Here is a 24,147-nt window from a genome sequence, read left to right as displayed (position 1 = left end):
TCATACACTGGTGGAGGCAAGCTACAGTTGTAGCCACAGCTGCCCTGGGGCAGACTGCCAGAAGCGAGGCTGCCATATCGCGCCATCGGCCCCTCTGGCCAACACCAGTAGGCAAGTAGGGTAAAGTGTCTTGCCCAGGGACACAACGACCAGGAGAGAGCCCAGGGATCGAACTGGCGACCTTCCAGTTACAGATGCGATTCCCAACCCCCTGAGCCACGGTCGCCCGACAATGTTAGGCAACGATAAGAAAATGAAATATTGAGATAGAATATGGGTAAAACGTGCATGCGCAGTGCCTTTGTTTTCAAAGGGGAAAAGCAGATTGTTGAGTGAAACGGATGAACCAGAATTGGTTTTTAAAAATGGTGCAACTTCACTGGTTTGGTGTTTGTCCGTCAGATACAAAACAAAACACATTTTTTTTGTAGAACATGCAAGCAGGCCGTCGTTATTACCGTATTTGTCGGACTAAGGTGCTCGTAAATCTGGGAGTAATCTGGGTCCTAAACTCTGTCTGCTTCAGGTCCCAAAGTCAAACGAACACACAGCTTCACTGAGAGTTAAAAACTGTCTACATTCTTTCATCTTTAATAAAACGATCAGCGTTGCTGCTTTACCAGGTGTAACTATGAAGTTTAACATCCAGGCATTCGTGAAAACAGAATTTATTACATTTAACGGAGTTAGAAGTTAACAGGAAGTTAGCTCGCTAGTTTTGCTAGTTACCTAAACATGATGTAGCATGTTCTGACTGAGAGATTTCTGAAAAAATTCATACATGCAGCTCTGCTGTCACTTCCAACATAAATGAAGACAGAAAACTAAACAGCAGTGACGTTTGTAGGGTTACTGAAGTTGGGCTAGCTGGTATATAATGATGTGCTACGTCAGACCTTCCCAAAGTGTGGGGCCTGCCCCCTAGGGGGGGCGCAGAGCCATTGCAGGGGGGGGCGCGGCATGAAAAGGGGAAAAAACAAAACGACGCTTGGACGCTGCTAGCACGGGGCGCCCACACAAACGCAAAGCAGGAGATGAAGCATCGCTGAATATGTTTCCAAACCAACTTCATTTTAAGCCAAAGACTAGAAAATATGGTGAAGCATGTCTTCCCTTTGGCTTCACCTGCACAGGTGCCGAGGTAGGTCTCCCTGCAGGATTGGTTTTCCCTGCATCGAGAGCACGCGCTGGGCTCTCCAAATCACGGACAAACAGCATCCCACATACTTGATTTTTAGTTCACAAACACTTGTTGTAATGACTAACTACTCCTGACATTTTGGAGATGTTAGCTCTTTATACAGTAAAGTTACAGCGGGATACGAATAATATCAGGCTGATCCTGCCACGATTTGTTCCCTCGGTTCAAATCACGGACAAACAGTATCCCAGCTGTTTATGTTTTTAAACCTATTTTGCAGAGGGATTGAAAAATGCATTGATAGCAATGTTGAATATTATTACACAGGAAAAAAACAACTACACGTAAAATAATCACACCGTGACGCCTCTGCCTTTCTAAATAGAGGGACAGTAACTGCGTGTGTGTATGTAAGCGTGTAAAACCGGAAGATAGTCAGATTGGCAGATAGAGACAAAATACTGTTATTCTGTAATTCATCTCCTGTAAACGATAACGTGGCGCACAGCGTGACGTGGAAAAAGGCACATACCTTTAACGTTACGTGACGAACTCTGTATTCCTCATCCACAGGCAGTTATTTGCAAACCTCCAACAACTTCTCTGCGTGACTGAAGTCAGTCCAGGTCACACTGCGACTGTTTGCAGGAAGGTTGAGTCCGATCAGGCAACCTGTGGAATCACCTTACGATCAGAAGTGACCGAGAGTGTTCAAAACGCTCAAGCTCTCCAGAATGTGAAAAAAATCAGTACAGCTTTCCTGTTTTTACTCGTGTGACTGAGACATTAGCTTGCTCTGATTTAGGAGGTAGCTTTATCAAGCTAAGTGTGCCAAGTGTCTGATGATTTTCTCTAGAGCCAATTTAATACAAGTTTACTCGGCTACCGTTATCTCAGGGTGGTTGTCTGTACCTCATCATTGGACCACGGTGGTGATTTGTGCGCAGCCATTTTACTCGTTGCAGGTTTCTGCTAATGAAGAAAAGGCGTAACCGTTAGCTTCATACAGTTTTTACTTGTGAGAATTTATATTTCCTTATTTATGGTCATCTCACACATATGTGACTGAGCACAGAAGCTCCACCCACCCATTGTTAAAACCTTCTGTTTTCAAGAAGCAGCAAATCAGAAGACAGTTGGCTTAAAGGGAAGGAGTTAAAACAGCTTGTTTCAGATTAAATGAACTGAGGGGCTTCACCAAGACAGAGTATGAGATAATGAGGATCATTTAAAAGTGAACAACGTTTTTTTATAGACCTATTATTACTTTTGTAATGTGGTGGATAAATGTCAAATGTTGCCTTAATTCCATGTTGGATTTGTTTAGGATCCTTAAACTGCAAAAGTGCCTCTTGTCAGAGGCTTTGAGTCAGCCCCACTGCACCTTAGGAAAGCTTTATGCAGTGGAACAGCAGCTGTTTAAGTTCAGATGCTGGCTGAACATCGTGCTCGTAATGGAATTGTTGCTTAACAGATTTCCAGCCTCGCTCTGCTGCTGTGTACAGAATCCGTGCTCGGCTTTTCACGTTAATAATGCTGAGTCAAAAGATTCATTTCTTTCTTGTCTTGTGATTTTTTTTTTTTTCCTTGACCTGCATAAAATCTAAATGCACTGCTCTTTAAGTGCTTCTCATTGAGTCTTATTTGATTAAATGTGTAATTTTCTGTCTTCCTCTAGGCTTGTAGTGTATATACACTATGAAAGAGTGATTTCTGTGTATTGCGTATGCTTTTACTGTTAATTATTCATGCTAAATTATTAAACAGAGCACTTAAAGCATTTGATCAATATTATTGATTTGTTCAGGGAGTGGAGAGATAAGGGAAATATTTCTTTGGTTACACCCTAAACTTAACCCTGACTTCTCTGTGGTGTCTCGTGAAACTTTAGCACTCAATATCAATGCTTCAGCTCCAGCACTCAAAAGACAGCTGTATATTTAAACCAGTGATCATATCAAGAGCTTATTATTTCAAGCTCTATAAGGCAGCAACCTCGAGGGTTAAAAAAAGTGAAGTGCCCCAGCCTGCAGTTCCTCTAACGTCCACTTGAGGCTGTGTTCAACAGAACGGGTCAGTCCCATATTAAAATGTCTCACTTCAGAGCAGAAATAAACAAGTTCACGACCTGGTACAAAAACTAGCTTTGGTTTCTGTGGATAGTTTTCAGCTTCAGCTCTGGGAGGGCTGAGCTGTCTGTCAAATCATCTGCTGTGGCTGCTTTGATAAAGGTGCTGATGCTAAGCAGGTATAACAAAGTGGATCTGTCGACTGAGTTTGTGCTGTTGGTGAAATTATTATTTTTGCTTCCTGTGTAAAAAGTTTGTGCATCAGTTTTAAATGATAATGAGTATTTATTTATTTATTTTTTGTTTGTTATTTATCACTAATCAACAGCTTTCTGTGTCTGTGCTTATGGGCTACGGATGCCACTCGTTAACCAAGCTAGCTAGTGCTTACGGCTCAGGTGTGGTCACATGGTGGTGACTAAATGTCGAGTTTGTGCCAAGTCATTTCCTGTTTACTGTTTTTGTCAGTCTGTTTGTTTCGGTCAGTTTGACTTGTTTCTTTTTGTAGTGTTATGTTCTCGCTGTTGTGTCCCCCTCCCTGTTAGCTAACACCTGTTGACACCACCTCATCGTCATGTTTCCAGGCTTTGGTAAATGGATTGGTTCTTGTATAGTACTTTTCTACTTCTACCCAAGAATACTTTGGCATGCAGACTGGAACAGCCAGCGATCGAACCACCAAGCGTCCAAAGCTGTCTTTACATCCTTTAGATACAGTCTGTGGCTTTTACTGACCTTTCTACACTGGAGTTTACAGCACTATAATTTGCCAGCATTTTCTTTTTTCATAAACATTTCTGATGTGGATCTCTCATACTGCTTTTATTCATTGTGAGTATGTTAATGTCTTTAAAATGCCACTGAGAGGCTTATTGACTGATACTTGCTTCACTTTCCAAATTTCTGTTTAACAATTTAGCTTTGAACTAAAGAAATGTTAATAATGAGGTAATAAGTTAAATAAAAGAAATCATTAGTTTAAAATCAGAATAGTTCGCTTGTCCAGCATCCTGCATGTTACATGGTTGTAAGCTTTTTTTTTTTTACCTCTAATTCTCCTGAATGCATGAAGTAAATGCACAAATACACAAGTTAAGATGGAGAAGCAGCGTTTGGTGGCTAGAGGTGAAACACGAATCAAAAATGGCTCCTGCACTGCTAACTTCTATAAACAGATGATACAGACGTAGGCAAGTGACCTGAAGGTTTCTGCTCACATTTCTAGTCCATGTTTGAACTCCACGTGGAGTCGAAAAGAAGTGCTGCAGCACTCAGGATTTAACAAGCAGTTTTAATTGAAAGCGTGTGGAAGTAAATTATTGTTCATGTAGGCGATGAGGTGTGTGGAATGATAAGGATGGCGAGGAGGTGGTTCATGGCGTGTTAATATTATGTTGACATGCAGATAATGATGGTCGCGGTCGTTGGGTAAGGCAGTTACATATCAAAGGTTATTTAGTGATTCAAAGTTCATCTTTGAATCGTAAATTAGAAATGTTTCCATCTGCGTCAGTGATCGAATCGGGAGATACAGACGAGGAACACCGCCCAGATAATTTTGTACACGCCAGTATGTGTTGATGTTTCGGGCAAATCGGTATGATGTCATAGATTTACAGCTTAATGGAAAAATGCTAAAGCACGGCTCGTGCTGCAGTGGAAGAGCAGCAGAGTTCGTATAAAGATGAAGCTGTGGTGCATTAAAGCGTCAAAGTGAGGACTTTGATCCCTGAGACATTTTGTGTCCTGCAGTGATGCAAAAGTGAAGAAGGAACTATTTTTTCACTCTTTGAATTTCTCACAGTGCTCTTACTTTTAGAGTAAAGTTCATATTTGAAATTAACCATTTAACAGTGTTAACTGTGTATTAAAAGCACTTTTAGATTCATCATTAAAGAAAACTTCTCCCATTTTTCTTTTTCTTTTATCTCTTTTTTTTTTTTTTTTTTTTTTTTAATTTCTGTGAGGGTTCTCAGTCATCCAGGTCATCGTAGTCTAAGGAGCTTGCAAAGAAAAGCGTCTGGACTTCTTTAAGTTGCTTGAAGATGTTTCACCTCTCATCTGAGAAGCTTCTTCAGTTCTAAGGTCAAATGGCGGAGAGTCCCAACCTCACATTACAAGAAAAGAAGGCCGTCGCTTCCCTGAGCAAAGACCACAACATCACTATTTTACCAGCTGATAAGGGAAGATGCACCGTGGTCCTAAACACTACAGATTACCACACAAAGATCACTACTCTCCTCAGTGACAACAATACCTATGAAACCTGAAAGTGAGACCCCACAAGCAGCTACAAAAAGAAAGTTATAGCTTGCCTTCAAGACCTTGAGAAGGACAAAATCACTGACCGGCTTACATATCACCGCCTTTACCCAGGGGATGCCATACCCTACATTTACGGACTTCCTAAAATCCACAAAGAAGCTGTCCCACTCAGACCCATGAGCAGCATAAACTCAGCCACTTGCAACATTGCTAAACACCTTGCTACCATCCTTGCACCTCTCGTGGGGAACACCCCACACCACATCAAGAACTCCACCGACTTCACCGACAAGGTCCAGAAACTTACCCTGGATCCAGATGAAACCATGGTGTCCTTTGACGTAGTCTCTCTCTTCACTTGCATACCCACCACGGAGGCCGTGGAGACTGTCAGAAAACGACTACAAGAAGACAGCTCCTTGGAAGACAGGACCAACTTCACACCCGATCAGACCTGCACACTGTTAGACCTCTGCCTCACCACTACATATTCCAAATACAACGAGGGTTTCTACAGACAAAAACATGGCTGTGCCATGGGCTCCCCCGTGTCACCTATTGTAGCCAACCTTTACATGGAGGAAGTGGAAAGGAAGGCTCTTGGCTCTTTCAAAGGAAGAGTACCCAGCCACTGGTACAGATATGTAGACGACACCTGGGTCAAAATCAAGACACAAGAAGTGGAATCCTTCACTGCGCACATTAACGCTGTGGATAAGAACATCAAGTTCACCAGGGAAGACACAAAGGACGACTGTTTGCCTTTCCTGGACTGCGCTGTGCACATTGAAGAGAACGGCAACCTCTACATCGAAGTTTACCGGAAGCCCACACACACGGACCAGTACCTCCTCTTTGACTCCCATCACCCTCTGGAACACAAACTTGGGGTAATTAGGACCCTACACCACCGGGCAGAACATGTTCCCTCTAAGCCTGAAGGAAAAAAGAAGGAACACACACATGTAAAGGAAGCACTCAAAACGTGCGGCTATCCTAAATGGGCGTTCTTAAAGTCAGCAAAGAGGCACAGAAAAGAAGACCAGACACCAGCGAGGGAGGATAAGAAGGACAGACGCAACAACATTGTCATCCCCTATGTAGCCGGTGTATCAGAGAAACTCAGGAGAGTTTTCTCCAAGCATGACATCCTGGTTCCCCATCCCATTTCAGACCCAGCAACACGCTCAGACAAAAACTGGTTCACCCGAAAGACAAAACTCCAAAACACAAACTTAACAATGTGGTGTTTGCTGTACAGTGCAGCGAGGAATGCCCAGACCTCTACATCGGAGAGACCAAACAGCCACTTCACAAGCGCATGGCACAACACAGAAGAGCCACCTCCACAGGACAAGACTCAGCAGTCCATCTGCATCTTAAGGATAAAGGACACTCTTTCGAGGATGCCAATGTTCACATTTTGGACAGAGAGGACAGATGGTTTGAAAGAGGAGTGAAAGAAGCATCTATGTCCACTGTGAGCGACCATCTTTGAACAGAGGCGGTGGTTTACGACACCAACTCTCTGCCATCTATAATCCAGTTTTGAGATCCCTCCCCAGACGCCTTAACGCCCACTCACATCCTGGGCCAGCTGACCTCAGGAATTCGCATGATAAGGTGGGGCCAGGTTTCACAATGAACACACCCGAAACTCTGGCTGATTGGGACCCACACCCAGTTTCACACCTTGGCTCAGGCGATTAGAGGATCATCAGGGGGTCCTTTTGTCCCTCTGTGGGGGGAAACTCCCACTAGGTTTATTAAGAGGTGAAACGTCTTCAAGCAACTTAAAGAAGTCCAGACGCTTTTCTTTGCAAGCTCCTTTGACTCTTTTTTTTATTTTTTATTTTTTTTTATTGATATTATCTCTTTTGAGTTTGTATGGATGCTGCAGGTTAAATCCTCTTACGGGTACAAATAAAGGAACCTGATATCACACCGTGCCCTTTTATGAGAGTGTGGAGCGTTTTCAGCATCGCTATCTTGGTGTTTTGAAACCAGGCGCGACAGGGGAAGGCTAGCTCTGGCAGTGAATCCGAGGGACGTGCTCATTGGCTAACAAGCTATCAATCATAACTCTTGGTTTATAAACTCTGACTCTAATAATAATCATAATTAACTAAATGACCATCATGCTTTATTTAGTATGATCTCAAACTCCTCAGGATCGTGTTTACTGACGTCACAGAGAGAGAGGCAGCTGAGGCTCATTTCAACATCGACTTCAGCGCCACCAAAGTCTGTTGGGGACCAGAAGAGTCTCCCCCTGGTGGCCATTAAAAAGAATGCTGTTTTTTAAGGCACTTCTGCACTGGCTTCACTTTTCAGACCTGGAGGGCGACATTCATCTTTTATACTGTCTGTTTCCGGGAGAGGTTCTTACCTCTCTGTGACTGGATCTCTACCCAGCACCTGCAGAAGGTGGAGAGTTGCATTCAACTATGCTGAGGCTGCAAAGCAGACCAAGGACCACCATCTGTAGTCAAACTGCAGTCAGCCCACAGGATGGAGAGCTGACTGGAAATGGAACTGAATATTAGACCTGTTATCTCTTGTCCCAGAGAGCAAACACATATACATCCTCCATCTTTCTCCTCTTCCATCATCTCAAATACAGTCTTAGGGAAACACTGGATCTTTACTGTCTGTGCATGTATAGTAGCTATATGCACTAAAAGTGGCCTTTAATTTGGAGAATGCACACAGTAAAGCTTTCTTCCTGCCGTGGGCTGGCTCTGCTCAGATCTGCAGTACACAAACATACTGTTTTTAATCCATTCTACACCAGATATAAGACCCTGAGAGGCTAACTTTGTGGAGCCATGTGTACATTTGTCTCTACATACAGTTAGTGGTCTTCCTGGGCGTGTGCTCTGGTTTATCCCACCTCTATCATTTGGCTGCCGTCCCGTTAGTCTGCCTCTGTGGTTTGTTTGGCTTTGAACCCTCAGAAGAGACTTGTAGTTAATCGGGGAGTGATTTTACTCTGTATTTACATTATGATGTTTGACCGAGTGCTCCGGGTAACGCCCCGCTTTACGTTCATCCACACCTGGCAGCTGTCCTGACCACATCCGCCTGCTGTTTTCCAGAGACACGCTGCAATAAAATAGACAGTATAAAAAGATTCAAACCTGGATTAAATTATAATACGGTTAGAAGTGGATTAATTGTGCCTGTAAATAAGAAGATGAGGATAAGTATTAACTTTACAGGGGCCGTGATGGTTCCTGTACAGCTGCCTGTGGGTCCGATTTTATGAGTAATCAGTTACAGAGTTTTGAGTGTATGTAATGCCTCTAAGGAAGAAAATTAGTTTATCAACAATGATTTGTCTCATCTTTGCTGTTCCAGGAGTTGACCAGCGACCCCCATCTGTTTGTGGACGGCATCAGCGCTCATGACCTGCACCAAGGTCAGCTGGGAAACTGCTGGTTCGTAGCCGCCTGCTCCAGTCTGGCCTCCAGAGAAGCTCTATGGCAGAAGGTGAGAGAAGGAAGAACAAAAGCTGCACTCATTCCAGAGATTTTTATAGACGTGGTGGGAAAGGCTTTATAGGAGAGAGAAGGCATTGGTCCCACACTCCTGTGGCATCCAACTCCCAGGATACAATGCAGCCGTGGCTGTTGTGAGGCACTCGGGGGCTTTTCTAGAGGGCTCTTAAATAAAGGCCTAAACTGTTGCAACAACAAATAATAATAATCCAGAAGTCTGACATTTATTAATCCAAAGGGGAAATTTCATTTGTTAAAGGTGCTCAAGTGTGAGTGTGAAATATAGAAAAATATAAACTGCAGTATGTGCGAAACTAAACAGTGAGTGAGGATGATCCAGGTGTTACAGGTAGGAATGATTTGGTGCATCGTCGAGCACTGTGAAGACAGCATGCTCCTGTCTGACGCCATCCTCAGTCATAAAATGATGTTTCAGCTCTTATTTCCAGTCAGGTTGATTTTAATGAAGTTTTTACAGCAAAACTCACAAAAAAGCAGCTGCAGAATATTAATATTTATTTTAAACACGTTAGATACGAGGCCTGACATGGGATAAAAACATGCAGTTTTAAGTGTCCTGTATCATTAATGCACTTCTACAATTTGTAGCATATCAGAGTATTTTAAAATAGATTGAAAATTCAGAATTGTAAAGGAAAAAATGTGCTTGGTGATTTAAGTAAATGCTATATATATAAAAAAAAATAAAGTAAAAGTAAATAATTAAACATTCATTATTGTAATGTCTAATAAAAATAGAGGGAAAAGGGAGAAAATGAAAATAACTGAATTAAATTTATCTCGATAGTTTATAACTTAGATTGTTTTTTTTCATGTTATCTGAGCTGAACTGAGAGAAGGAGGCTCTAGTGTGTGTGTGTGTGTGTGTGTGTGTGTGTGTGTGTGTGTGTGTACATGTGTGGAGAAGCTTGTAAGATTATTGTGAGTGGGTGTGTTGCCTTTAGTTGTGTTTAAGCAGCACTTTGTGTAATCTGAGTGATTTTTCTTATCGATTAGCTGCTAATGGAAGTTCTCTGAAACTGAAACCTCCACACCAGCCATGAACTGAGTCTTGAAGAGGAAAGAGCTTACAAGACTAGGGCTGTTCCTGCTGACTAACATGCTCATCATTTAAACTGGAGAAAATCATCTGGCTTAACGCAGGTCCATAAGTGAGACAACGTGAAACGGTCTAAGATGAGCAATTAAGTGCTGTCCGTATAAATGTTTATGAAATAAGGGACGAGGGAAGCGATGTTTCATGACTTAATCGATTAAAGATTACATCTCCAGATGAAACTGTGCTCGTGAGATATCTTCAGTTCATAGTTTTATATCCTCGACCACACAAATATCCTCTGCTGTTGTGTTATCACCGGTTTACTGAGCACATGAACAGGACTGCACACGTCTCCCTGCTCCGGGATATACCGATAGTTTCTGATATTTTTGAGAACATCAAACTGATTTCTCCCTTTGGGCATTAAACTAATCGGATACTTTTTCAAAGATTTGATCTAATACGCCCAATCTCGAACCATCTCGTGATAAAGATTCCTTCCAAAAATATTCCAGGATGCAGATCTGGATCAAACCCCATCTTTGGTAATGCTCGCATGCAGGTCCATCCATAACTGTTGGAGCTTCCTGCTAATAAATGCCAAACAAATCCAAATGCATGCAGCCTTTGGTGTCGGAGGTCACCGATGGAAGTAACATCTGTTGTCCATAAGATGGCGGTATAAACTGATGAACAGATTTGCTGTGGGTTGCAGACAAAATGACTTAGCCACATGCTTAAAATCCAAAATGTTGTCTTAAATATTGAGATATAAAGTGTGTTTACTTTCTGCTGCTTTGAGGGAAAGATCACCACTGTTCTAGAAGTATTTAATTAGGCTGCTTTTATTCTTTTTACCATTAAATCAACACTTTGTTACACATGAAAAACCTGTGTAACCACACACACACACACACACACACACACACACACACACTTGCTGCCTCCTGCTTCCTCTCTGCTCTCAAAGGGCCTCCTCTCAGCCTCCTAGTTTTCCATCAACTGGAGGGAAAGTGAAGTCTGTTTTAGGTGTAGTTGCCTCTGTGGAGCACCCAGTTGTCTTGACACCCTTCAAAGGTCCGAAAACAAACAAAACCGCTTCTGTGGTGACGACAGCAAAGCACACGGACGCTTATACAACAGTTACTGTTGTGTGAAATGATGTGTTTGTGTCGCACACAGAGCGTGGAAGTGTTTCAGTAACACTTAACATAAATAGCACATTTATAATTAATAAAGTTAAGGTCTTAGTTTGGGAACTGTTAAATATCGCCAAATCTAAGACTGCCGCTAGCTGTTTAAATCTGAAACAATGTTTCCTTCTTTGTGTTTGATTGAAATGATTTATTTTCACTTTCTGATTATTTGCCTGTTGAGACAGATTCTCTAATAACAGCTTTGCTTCCAGGAGCTAACAGCCACACTCCCTTTCAGTTCTTTCTCCTTAATGTTGAAATCCTGTAAGACACGTTAAGGATTTAAAAATAAATAAAGGAGGGGAGGGCCTGAAAATGAAGATTAACTTTAACAGCTTAGCTTAATACTCCTGGAGACTCAAGTGGACAAAAGGCAAATAGACTTTTCCAGAGTTTTGCTGTAGTTTCAGCCACACGACCTGGATGGACTCCTGGCACCATTTACACAACTCTGTTCTCTTGCTATAGAATTTACACAAAATAGTACATAAAGAAAAAGCATCATATTTATCAGCTGTGCTTCTGTTTTTTAAAAAGGAAATTTCTTCAATCTATTTACTGTGGTACAATTTTCCTGTGTTTTGATTATAAATTGCACTTTTTAAAAAGTAAAATAAGAGGAAGAAGCTCTAAAGTTACTTAAAAGTTGTTCAACTTGATTTCTCTTTAATCATAAACAGAAAGTAAGAGCGAAACATTTTGAACCTAAATGCAGAGGTTGAAATCTTGAGGTAAAACTGTCGTTTTTCTTAGCTGCAAATGTTCATCCTGGAAGATTGTGACCATTTTTTAAAAGTAGCTGCCGTTATTTTTCAAATGAGTGAATCCAGAGGGCAAAATGTTCGAGTTATCTGCTACAATGTCCAGTTAAAAGGGTGCTTTTTTTTTTTTATTATCTTGTGATGCAAAGATTACAGTGGTTAGGAGGCATGAAAAGGAAATGTCAGAACTGTCAAAAGGAAAAACAACTCGACTCAACTTGCAAGCTTCTCCCAGCTCTTGTTGTTGGAATTGTTGGAGAGAAAGCCCCCATCATTTTATTGCTAAGCCTGTTTCAGTAATGTGGAAAGTTTGAGTGGAACCACAGTGGGAACTATTGTAAGCCAAGACCAGATACTGTAGAGCAAACCAAGACACGCTGGAGTTTTTCTAATCTGTTTCCATTCATTCGCAACAGAGAAACACAGAGAGGAGGAAGCAGGATCACACAAGTTACAACACAGACCTCTAACCTCTTCAAACAATTAAATATACTGTTATAATGGTGGATTTATAGACACACAGGTGTAGGAAAACTTGTAGGAAAATCAGCAGAACTGTAATAAAGATTATTTCTGATCATTTATAAGTAGGTTTAATTTACTTTTTTAGTAAACGTGGCAGAAGGTGACAGTCTAAAAGTCCAAAAATGTGTAGTGGGCACACATGGGAAGAAGATGGTGTGACAAACAATCTAAATGAGGTTCAGACGAACGAATGCAAGAACACAAATTCCTGTGTTACACCCTAGAAAGCTCGACTAGTCCTGACAAGCAGCACAGCTCAATCTGGCAGCGAGCAAAGAGAAGCTAAACGCAGAAAACACTAATGAGGGCGGAGCAATTATCAGGAAGGGAGGAAGTAGAGCTGACAGGAACAGACAAGTACCCACAATAACAAAATAAAACAGGAAATGACCTGATAGAAATTTAAAAATAAAATAGTTTGTTTATCAAGCGGCTAAACAGGTGTAGAGTGCAACATGTAAACAGTGGGTGTCTTAACTATGACCCATTGTGCTAACGTTAGTAGACTCCCTCAAGGGCCCATTTTGAGCAGGGAAAACACTGCTGACCATGGCCTGAGTTTCCAGTAATGCGGTCAGTGCACAATCCCTGTGAGTCCACACTGATCTAAAAGCTCTGTTTCATTTAGGTTTCTGATGCTGGATAAAGTTGTGGGCGGAGTTTTACTTATCTAAAGCCTTACTTGTAGATATGTCAATGCTAATTAGAAAACTCAAAAACCAGTTTTATTTTTCTCTCTCATCTACCTGACACTTTGAGTTTCTTTCTGATTTCTCAGACTTTTTATCTAATTTGGTGCTCAGCTAAAATAATTATTGTGAGCAATTTAATTTTAACATACACATAGATGCTGAAAATGACAGCCTCAACACAGCATTCAATCTATAATTAGACTCATTTGGCTTCTTTTAAAAAACTAAAGAGCCCACCCACACTTTGATCACACTCTGGAGCTTTATCTGAAGATCCAAAGAGTGTTTAAATTATAAACAACCACAACCCCTCCTTTGTCTGATCATTTGTTAAAAACATTTACATTTACAATAATGAATTGCAAAGCGTGGGGAATAAATTTCATTACAGTAGATGTCTTTCTGAAGTGCTGTAACTACGTTTAAGTTCCTCCACTGTTGCCTCCTTACATCCTCACTGTGTACGACTGTCCCCACCCTCGTTACTTCTTTCCTGCTCAGTAACACCAATAAAAACCAGCACCAATGAGAACACACACGGCTTTCAGTGGTTATTTAATTGGCGTCACACCATTGATCTCTGTTTCTATCAGCAGGCATGCAGTGGAAATATTTGGTTATCTATAGAAACAATGAAAGGAATAAGAAACAACGAAACAACAACTGCAGCAAGTCAACAGTCACAAAACAAAGTAATCGACATGTTGTTAAAACAGTCAGCTGATCATAAGTTGTTTTTGTTTTTTTAGTGTTTTTATTCAAAGGTAAATAATTTCAGAAAATTTTAGAGGTTCTAAAAACTGTCAATATTTATTATATGAAACCTAATTAAATAATCTAGTAGATAGACCTGCGAGCATCAGTAACATTGTATTTAGCATAGTTTCAATAGCAAAACTTCTCAGATGTGATACATTGTAACAGAAACCAGCATTGATACACTGAATGTTTCTGATTGTTTACTGGAGAATGTTTGGAAACTCATATCACCACGTGGGCTTCAAACCAGTTAAAACATATGAAAAGTTTTCTTTGTACCTATACTTTGATACCAGGCTCTTCATCTTGCTTGATATCTTCTATAATTTTCTAATGTAGTTGTTTTTTACACACTGACAAATGGATCTTATGTCTGTGAAATAGAGAAACCGGACTGCATCCATTGGGGTGAACTGTCCCTTTAATTAGCACCAACATATATAAAAGCATATTTAAAAAAAAAAAAAAAAAAAAAAGCATATTAAGTGTTAATTCAGAGCATTTGTTTTCTTTCTCTTGTCATTGTGTTCGTTTCAGGTTTTATTTTCACAAAAAATGTTGCTTTTGTGTTGAAATACTTGCTTTAAAGCATGTTTTTGGTGTTTATGTAACTTTTGTTGTTAAAAAAAAATCAAACCGGCGTCTTACTTACACTCAAAGATAGAAAGAGAGTTACTGTTTAACTAGTTCGAGGGAGAATATTTAAGCTCATCTATCTCTGATTGGTTGAAACAGAGTTGTCAGGTTTTTCTAATCAACAGTAAAACAATGGCTGATAGAATAGAAATTTTTAAAGGCTTCTTCTGGACTCTATCAGGATTCTACTGGCACTAAATAAAAGTCATTTCTCTGTCGTGAACTCGATCGAGCAGTTGAGATTCGCCGCCTCGGCCCCGTCCTTGAAAGCAAGCAGGAAGTACATGACCTTCCTGACTTTGGCGAGCTCTGCAATCCTTTCGCCGAATTCCTGCATATCCGCCTCCAGGCACTTGAGCTGCGAGTCCTCGGGGTCGCTGGCATTACGCCAAAATGTTCCAATGGGCTCCAGCAGCTGCCGGGTCATCAGGTTGGTGAGGTCGGGGGTCCAGTGCTGGCAGATACCGGTGATGGTGACGCGGCCGTAGCCGGAGAGGGAGAAGTACCAGCGGGAGAAGTTCAGCTCCTGGATGGCGAAGTCCAGCCGATACACGGCCTCGTAGGGCAGAAGCAGACGCTCGCCGTCCTGACGCTTCTGCCCTGACCGCTGCAGGGAGGACACGCGAAGGCGCATCATCTGCACAGGAAAGAAGCACACAGGAAGTCAGTTCATGTTTGGTTTGGAGGAAACTTTCAGTCTGGGTGCCGGTATCAGTCTCTGATAAGACTCATAATGACGGGAAGGTGATGGGGCTCAAAGGTTTGTGCATTTGTGTCAGAATAAGCAGTGTTTTTAAAAGAAAAGCAGATGAATGGCACAAACGGATGATGTGCTCTCTGGGCTATTTTATACAAAGTGCCGTTCACACCTATAAAATTAAAATTATGAGTCTGCAGTTTTATCAACTATTATCATTTTTTTAAAAATATTTTGTGCAACTCCACAGAGGAGATGATAGTTGAAGTGTCACAGGCACTGCTGCTCTATTTTTAAAATGTTTTAAAAAATGTTTAAAAAATAAATAAATTGTTGACTGTAAAGTTAGTGCGGCTGCTTTGATTGGCAGGCTTGCCGACACAGACTGTTACAGCTGATTGTTACACATCTGCTAATGAACACACGCACTGAACTGGACCTCTCAGCTGTGCCTTTTGGAGCATATTTAATGGAATTAGCCAACAAAAGATATGTCCTGTTGTGCTGTTTGAGGAGTTCACTGTGACAGCCACACAGCTGAGTGATCACACGTCAGTCTGATGGGACTTTTGTGCATCTTTGTTACCATCACACACTTGACCTTTTACATTTTGCCCCGCCACATTATAATAATTAAAAAGAGCTAAAGTTACACAGAAAATGAAACTTTATATGAAATAAACATTAAAAACCGTACTTGCTCTGATCCAGCTGCACTTTATTCTGAAATTTTCATCCACACATTGTGCCAACAGACTTTTCTGTTTTGCATCTGAAGTTGAGAAGTAAAAGCCTCACCTCTGTCAGCGCGGTGTCTTCTTTGAATTCCAGCACAATCGTGTTGGAGGGAGATTTGGCCTCATCAGCGTCCATCTCTAAGGTTTTATTCCTGGGATAAGCAGAAAGGAAGAGCCTGCCTGTGTGGATGGATGCTGTGAGAGATGAAGCTCTGATGGAGTTTCTAGTCTCAGCCTCTTTTCTTCTCTCACTCTATTCTCATAGGCTCCTCTCCCCCTCCTCCCTTCCCAACAGTTTCCATCACAGTGTACCACTTTCTCATTTTGTCCCATCTCCCCCCTGGAGCCCACTGGGTAGTTTGGTTGGGACGTATTGATTAGCACGAGGGGGCAGGAGAGATGAGATCGATGCAAACATCTGATTATTGTGACAGTAACGGTCACATTTGTTAGTCGTCTGGTTGTGCAGCCAACCCTGCTCGGGTTATTTCGGTCGTCCAGCCTGAGTCAGACGTTCCTGCAGAAACTGAACATTTCTGCAGAATCACACAGGTCAGCTGTTTGTAAAGCAGTTTATATTTGACATGAACGCTGAAGCTAACACAGAACAGCTGAGAGCATTTTCTGTAGATTCGTTTTTCTCTACAGACTGTACAAAATGTTTGAAAATACTTTTTGAGGTCTTTTTTTTTTTTTTTTAAGGTGTTAAGCAGGCAGGTGATGTGTGAAGGTGCTAAGCAACAGGAAACGCTGCTGACGTATGACAGGGAACGGTGGGAGTTTCCTGAGGGCTTCTGGGAGCCCGGCTCGTCTTAGCTCAATGGATCGCTTATTTATTTATATCACTCACTTCACTGGGGAGTGTGTGTGTGTGTATGGATTATGTCAACGTGTTGTCAGCTGGGGTTTCAGCGCAGGATGTGGATGGATGACGTTCGCTCGTTAAAAACTTTAATCATGAGTTGCTCCTGTTAATCAGAGACGCTTAATGTCATTAATGGGAAACGAGTGAAAATCGCTCGTTTCAATCTTTTTCTGTACGTGTTTGTAGTGTGGAGCTGTTGTGTTTATCTACATTGGTTTTTTTTTTAATAGAAAGTAAAGATGAGAAAATATATTTTACATTAGAGAACCCACAATCGCTCCCTGTCTGCACCTGAACACGTTTTTAAACACTGTTATGTCCACATACTGTTTGTTTAATATGTGGCTTACATTTAAAACAGCCTTCAAGGACATCACCTGTAAAATAAATAACGCTGTAAGCAGCGATGGTCAGTCGCACCTTTGAGCTGCGGTCCTGGTGTTTCCTTTGGGCGTGATTGAGGTCTGGCCCTGGATTCTAATTGGCTGTTGAACAAACGAGTTATAAAACTCCCAATGTCACAAGGTGGCGCTGAACCTCATTTAACGTTGACGTGCAGATGTTTCCAGGCGTGTAAAAGGCCTGAAAATGACCAAAACGGCATCTGTGGGCGACTTCCTGTTGGATTCAGGGCGCAGATCCCCGGGAGGCTGCTCCCCAGATATGACACAGCTGAGCACACCGCGGTTACGTCTGAGCTCGAGTGGGGTGATGACCATGGTTTTTATGTTTTTTCTGGGGTTTTTTTTTTTTTTTCAAAGGTGATTCCTGACTGGAAGGATCAGGAGTGGGACAAAGACAAACCGAACTCCTACGCCGGGATCTTCCACTTCCGCTTCTGGCGGTTTGGAGAGTGGGTGGACGTAGTGATCGATGACCGGCTCCCCACGGTGAATGGACAGCTGGTGTACTGCCACTCCAACGACAGCAATGAGTTTTGGAGCGCGCTGGTGGAGAAGGCCTACGCCAAGTAAGCACTTCCTCAGATCAGTAACTGAAAACAGCAGCTAATAAAAACAGAGGATATGAAGAGGCAGGAAGAAATAAAATCACTTAAATATTTTACAGCTGTGGAAAGAAAAGAAACACTCGAGGAAACTCATGTTGAAGAAATGACTCAGGAATACACAAATGCATTAGAAACTGACCCAAGGCTCTCCAGTGACATAAAAACAGGAACTGAAATTAAAGTAATTTAGCTCAGAACCAATAACGCGATACATGGAGGAATTTTAAGAACTCTGATTGGATGGGTTTTTTTTCCTGAAACATACAAACAGGTGAGGTTGTCCCAAAATAAGGACTGACACCTTAAACTCTGAAGGAAAGTGTTCCCACAAACTAACATAGGACAGGAAGTCTCTTTGCACAGCTGTCGCCATCTGGTGGACTTCAGATAGAACGCAGGTTTAAGCCACCTCCACAGTGGCTTCATTTTTCCCACTCGGAAGCTACGTTCATGTCTTACAAGTGCTGAAACCTTCTGATTACAAGGTGCAGCCAATCAGAAAAGGGTTAGTTTAAAGGGGGAGGAGCTAAAACAGCCCTTTTCAGATGAAAATGGGCTGAGGAGCCTCACAAAGGCAGCATAAGATAAAGGAGGATTAATGTGAACTGAGTCCGTGAATGAGTCCAGTATAAAGTTTCCTTCTGTGCTTTTAGAGATGAAATCTGAGGGGTCCGATTTTTAACTCTGACATTTTTCCCTTAAACTCAGGGACCACCACAGCAGATCTGTTTTCTCATCAACAGTGAAATTCAAACAGGTGCTGATGTGATCCTAGTTTAACATTTCACAATGTTAACGTCAAATTGATTAAATATAAATTTTACTCCCTGTAATTATGTTTAATTAGCAATAAAAATGAGGGCATGAATCCCTGACTCTGTGTTGTAAATCTGGACAGTTACTTGAAAAGCAGAATGAGACTCAAACGTTTGTTTATAGTAAAAATAAATGTAAATGTTTGTGTGTTTTCCAGGATGTACGGGTGCTACGAAGCTCTGGATGGGGGCAACACGGCCGATGCTCTCGTGGATTTCACGGGAGGCGTGTCCGAGCCGATGGATTTGATAGAGAACGGGTACAAACAAGACGAAGAGAAGCAGCACGAGCTGTTCGAGAGAGTCCTGAAGGTTCACAACAGAGGAGGCCTCATCAGCTGCTCGATCCGGGTAAGGACACGTCAAACGCAAACCCACGCCAGCCAAACGAATTCATTCATCTTCTCGACGTGTCGTTCCAGGCGACCACTCAAGCGGACATGGAGGCCAGGCTGGACTGCGGCCTGGTCAAGGGCCACGCCTACGCCGTGACGGACGTCCGCAAGGTGAGGCTGGGCCACGGCCTGCTGGCCTACTTCAGGTCAGACAAACTCAACATGATCCGCATGAGGAACCCCTGGGGGAAGAGAGAGTGGAACGGGCCGTGGAGCGACAGGTGAGGAAGAGAGAAATCCTTTGAACAGGTTCTCTTGTTGAGATCTGTGGTGTGATACAGATGATACAGATGAAGCGTTTGTGCCTGTTTGCAGCTCTGAAGAGTGGCAGAAGGTCAGTAAGAGTGAGCGGGAGAAGATGGGCGTCACTGTGGAGGACGACGGAGAGTTCTGGTGAGTTTTAGTGCTGCGCTGCCACCTGGTGGCTCTTTTTCAACTTTATCTCACAGTAAATCATACCAGTCCTTTCTCTCCTCCTCCTGCAGGATGACATTTGATGACTTCATCGCCAACTTCACCGACCTCATCCTGTGCCGTCTCATCAACACATCCTACCTGAGTTTACACAAGACCTGGGAGGAGGCGGTGATGCGGGGCTCCTGGCACCGCCACGATGACCCGCTGCTCAACCGAGCTGGGGGCTGCACCAACAACAAGCACTCCTTTCTCCAGAACCCGCAGGTGTCTCATTTGTTCAGAGTTTCAGGTTAAAATTCATCCTGTGCGTTTATGACTGTGCGCATGTTCGTTTCTGTGTGTCGCAGTACGTGTTTGACGTGAAGAAGCCGGAGGATGAGGTGCTGATCTGTCTGCAGCAGAAGGACCGCAGGGCCACTCTGAGAGGGGGGCGAGGAGAAAACCTGGCGATCGGCTTCGACATACACAAGGTCAGATATTCATGGGCGTTGTTATAAAATGTCCAGGTCGTTTGTATTTAAAGGACGGCTGTGGCTGTATTGGATTCAGTCATTTAAACTGGAGTGAAAACTTCTGCTGCTTCCTGTTCAGGTGGAGTTAAACAGGACGTACCGAATGCACGTGACCCAGCAGAAGGTTGGCGGCAGCATCTACATCAACTCAAGGTCTGTCTTCCTGCGCATCGACCTCAAAGAGGGCCGCTACGTCATCATACCCACGACCTTCGACCCCGGCCTGGAGGGAGACTTCCTGCTCCGCGTCTTCACCGATGTCACCTCAGACTGCAAGTACGCGGCACACGTGGTTTAGCTCGCCATTTTTAGAAATTTTCTTCTGTTTCTATTAATGTAGGCGAACAGTAAAGACGGCGGACGGCCTCCCTGCTGCACTTTCAGGGGAAAATAAACTCTTGTTTTCCATGCTGGGAACTGAGAGTGAGGGGAGATCTTTGGGCTTCCTCTCAGTTCAGACACGCAGCCAATAAAGACTTTATGAAAACAACAACACATGAAAGCATTAATTATCATTCTGTGTGTACTCAGCGTTGCACATTTAAACACTGAACCACAGAAACGGATCTTCCTGTCTGTCCCGCAGGGAGCTGACTCTGGACGAGCCCCAGAAGACCTGCTGGTCGGGGATGTGTGGTTATCCCTCTCTGGTCACTCAGGTCCACATACTGCAGGCCGACGGACTCGCTGCACAGGACTCAGACGGAGGTAAATGCTTCTGTTCTTCACAGGAAACCTGCCTTACACCTTAAAGACTGTATATAAAAGATGGACGTAACCACCGCGATCCACTCAGGCATGTTTGTTTGGCTTTGTGAGAACGATTTGGGGTATTAGACTTTTACCCCAGATCACGGCCTGATGATTAATCAGCTTTTGAATTCAGTGGCTTCCGATCATAAAACCGGAAAACTCAGAATAAAGTGGTTTAAAGTCCTGTTATAAATAAATGTTTAAAGTGTGGTGAGACCTGCATGCGATGCGTTTAGGGGACATCTGTAAATTGTAGCTCAGAAACATCATGAAATGTCCACTGAAGTGTTGATAACTCAACTGTGTCTCTCCAGCGTCGGATCCTTACGTGATCATTCGCTGCGAAGGACAGAAGGTCTGCTCGCCGGTCTATAAAAACACGTGCAGTCCCGTCTTCGACACCAAGGGGCTCTTCTACAGGAAGAAAGCAAACCAGCCAATCGGCATCGAGGTTTGTAACACACAGAAGTGTGTGTGTGTGTGTGTGTGTGTGTGTGTGTACATTTAAAGCGCTGACCTTCTGTCTCTCTGTGTCTCTCAGATCTACAACAACAACGTGCTGAAGGACTCCTTCCTGGGTCAGGTGACGCTGCCCGCCGAACAGGGAGAAATAAAGAAAACGTTCCACCTGAAGGACAAGGGCGATCGCCGTGACAACGACCTCTCTGGTACCATCACTGTTGCGATATTGACGAGCTCGATACTCACCGGTATCTAAGATTTGGAGCCGGGAAACATTTCTGAAGTTCCACAACGCCCGGAAATGTCTCACAGACATATCCATAGACTGTAAGTAAAAGATGGATGCAGCTAACGAAATGATATTTCTCAGCAGCATGATCTCATCTACACAGCCTGAATTTTTGTAGTCCATTTTAAGGATGTTGTAGTCCTTGAAACAGGCAGCAGAGAAAAATCTAATTCCTTTGAATCCTCATGAATTCTCCACATCTTTCCTCCTTTTCCCTCCTTCATGAAAAAAACCACAGGAGGGAATTTTTTGAATCTAACAGAGACCAAAAGTGTTTTTAAAAAGTCCAAATACCCACTTCAAAAAGTTTCAACTGGAGGCTTCAGAAACCAGACACGGCAAACCAATGGATAACATGGCTGTGGCTGCTGCCATCTTTCTTATACGGTCTATGGAATATCCTGAAAACGTCAGAGTTTGATTGTAAAAATTTGTTTACACTTTCACGTTTTCTTTTTCCCCAGATTTAACTTTCTGTCAGCAGCTTCTCTATGTCAGTTTTTATTAGACAGTTTAATGTGTTTTATCTTTAATTTCCACGCGTTCATTCCTGACGGCCGAGGTGAACTCTGGTCGCGTGCTCTCGCTCGTTATGAAGCTAATACTGTTTACGTGTCATCCTCGCACAGGACTCTGTGTTTGTTATTCATGGCAGAAACATGCCAAAGATTTTTAAAATCTGCCACTTCATTATTTGTACCAGCAGTCTGTAAAATATCCGGACAGCAGACATGTTCAGACGTGCATGAGATTATCTACCTGCAGCAGGTTTGTGCCGCCTGCTGTCGTCTCTTTGTAAAACTGTCCCAGAGTCACTTTAATCTTAGTTGAATATAATAATGATTTTTTTTTTTGTGATGTTTCATTATAGATTCAATTTAATCTCAGTGCTTGCTTCGCACTTCATTATAACGCCTCCCTAGTTATCGTGACCCTGAGTTGGAGAGCAAGGTCTCAGCTCAGTATTTTTAGGGTTTGTTATTAAAGTGCTCAGTGAGTGTAGATCACTCGGTAACACTAAAATGACCACTTTGTCCATCTTTGACTTGATGTGTGTAGACCTGTGGATGAGCTGTGTGCTCACAAACCCGCTGAGACCACTGAGTGAGGGGGCAGCTGCATTCTTTCTAATGGCCAGCAGAGGGCAGCCACTCTCCTGTGAGAATGCAGCCCTGCTTGAGTTCATGGTGCCAGTTATTTGTTTATTTTGTGATTTACGGCCAGTATTAGGGGGGAAAAAGCAGAATAAACACGGTGTTCAGGTGTGCAGTAGGCTTTCTGATTACTGCAGAAGTCAGAATCACAATTATTTTAGCCTTTAATCTCAATTTTTGAACATGACTGAAGATCTGGGCTCCTTTTGTAAACTTTGACCCTGGTCTTTCTACACCATTTACTCTGGGTGTAATCCATATAGTCAAACTTTCTATTACTTCTATTTATATTACTCCTTCTGGCCTACAGTCATCGGGTAGTGTCCGATACCAACATTGTCCTACAAGATGATTAGTTATCAACAAACGCGCACTTCTTCAGATCGAGATCGTCTTGTGTACTTTTACAGTTTTTTGCTTTCAACTTTAAATCAAATCCAGATGAACCCAAGTGAAATGAAAAGGAGGTGAAGGGGGCACAGGGTCAATTGGCAGGGAATGAGCTTTTAAGTTAGTGTAAGCTTTTATGGAGCATACCACTTTAAAGGAAAGGGGTGTGTTCAATTTATAACAGGATAAAAGGAGAGCTTTGAGTAGATGAACGGCTCGATTATTCTGGTTTCAAGACAGACAATGAAATTCAGTTGCATGTCTGATATCCTGTTTCTCACCTCCACAAACGGGGTTCTGTCCATCTTTGATTACAGTCGATCTGTTTCAGTGCTGTTCAGTCTGATGTAATCAGGCCTGTAAGAAGCTTTGTTTCTGTCTTATGTTCAACTCCTGCAGTGTCTGATGGTCATTTAAATAAAGTTTACTTTTAAAAACTTTCCCTTTGTGTGGTTTGATGGAGGCACTGCACTAAAGTTGTGCTTCATAAAAATCCCACAGCCTCACTTCAAACTCACTGATCATCACAAAAGCCAGTTTGCCGAGTACTGCATGTGTCCTCAAACTACATTTAAACTCTATAAATGTATCTCTACGAAAAAAAATAGAAATGATCGTGTAAAAAGTTTAAAATAACTGATCAGCAGTGTTTATGTAGGATTTACTGTGAAATCTTCACGTGATGTTTTCAGTTTCAGCTGTTCAAAACCTGCAGCTCCAGAAGTTTAGAAATAAAACCCTGTTTTTGTGTCATGTGATATCACAGCCACACCTGCTTTCATTTAATGACCCATAATAACAGAAACAAGCATCAGTACTCGTGATGTGTGATCCCTTTCTAATATCTCACTGTAAAAATGTTAAAAGTACATTTTCAATACCATGTGGTTTGATCTGCTGATCAATAATGAACCTCTTTTTCCCTTTAAATCCATTTGCTACCAGGCTCACCATGACCGTCTTGCATTCAGTTGCCTTAAAGTGTTTTCCAGCCCCGGATCTCAAAATGCTGGAAAAATAAAGTGAAATAAAAAGCAAAAAATTTGGA

At 42.4% G+C, this 24,147-nt stretch overlaps 2 protein-coding genes across 2 annotated transcripts in view; one reads left to right on the top strand and one right to left on the bottom strand.

Annotated features, from left to right (window-relative positions):
* The window catches only part of LOC147315124 (calpain-5-like), a 32,185-nt gene extending 8,646 nt beyond the window's left edge, over positions 1-23,539 (top strand). The window contains exons 3-13 of the mRNA XM_086262374.1: positions 8,836-8,967; positions 17,665-17,873; positions 18,886-19,078; positions 19,150-19,343; positions 19,438-19,515; positions 19,608-19,803; positions 19,887-20,009; positions 20,131-20,327; positions 20,638-20,759; positions 21,119-21,255; positions 21,346-23,539. Coding sequence (XP_086118500.1) covers positions 8,836-8,967; positions 17,665-17,873; positions 18,886-19,078; positions 19,150-19,343; positions 19,438-19,515; positions 19,608-19,803; positions 19,887-20,009; positions 20,131-20,327; positions 20,638-20,759; positions 21,119-21,255; positions 21,346-21,522 — 1,758 coding nt within the window. The 3' untranslated portion in view covers positions 21,523-23,539. The remainder of the gene's footprint in view (positions 1-8,835; positions 8,968-17,664; positions 17,874-18,885; positions 19,079-19,149; positions 19,344-19,437; positions 19,516-19,607; positions 19,804-19,886; positions 20,010-20,130; positions 20,328-20,637; positions 20,760-21,118; positions 21,256-21,345) is intronic.
* Positions 13,493-16,281, bottom strand: ompa (olfactory marker protein a). Its single transcript, XM_086262375.1, has 2 exons — positions 16,100-16,281; positions 13,493-15,241 (listed from the first exon to the last, which is right to left on the bottom strand). The coding sequence occupies exons 1-2, from the start codon at positions 16,172-16,174 to the stop codon at positions 14,810-14,812; spliced, it is 507 nt and encodes a 168-aa protein (XP_086118501.1). The 5' UTR covers positions 16,175-16,281; the 3' UTR covers positions 13,493-14,809.
* Positions 23,540-24,147: the final 608 nt, after the last annotated feature.

Source organism: Aulonocara sp. 'chitande type north' Nkhata Bay, linkage group LG14 (assembly GCF_057382095.1).
Source record: "Aulonocara sp. 'chitande type north' Nkhata Bay isolate Kocher_YH1m ecotype deep benthic linkage group LG14, A_spYH_male_GT1.1, whole genome shotgun sequence".
NCBI lineage: Eukaryota > Metazoa > Chordata > Actinopteri > Cichliformes > Cichlidae > Aulonocara > Aulonocara sp. 'chitande type north' Nkhata Bay.
Note: the sequence above shows the minus strand (reverse complement) of the source record. Positions and strands in the feature narration are given on the sequence as shown.

Bases quoted from the DNA above. Each gene is read 5' to 3' on its own strand.
- ompa (XM_086262375.1), bottom strand. From the start codon at position 16,174: ATGGACGCTGATGAGGCCAAATCTCCCTCCAACACGATTGTGCTGGAA. The intron at 15,242-16,099 runs GTGAGGCTTTTA...TTTCCTGTGCAG, and splicing joins AAGACACCGCGCTGACAGAG to ATGATGCGCCTTCGCGTGTC.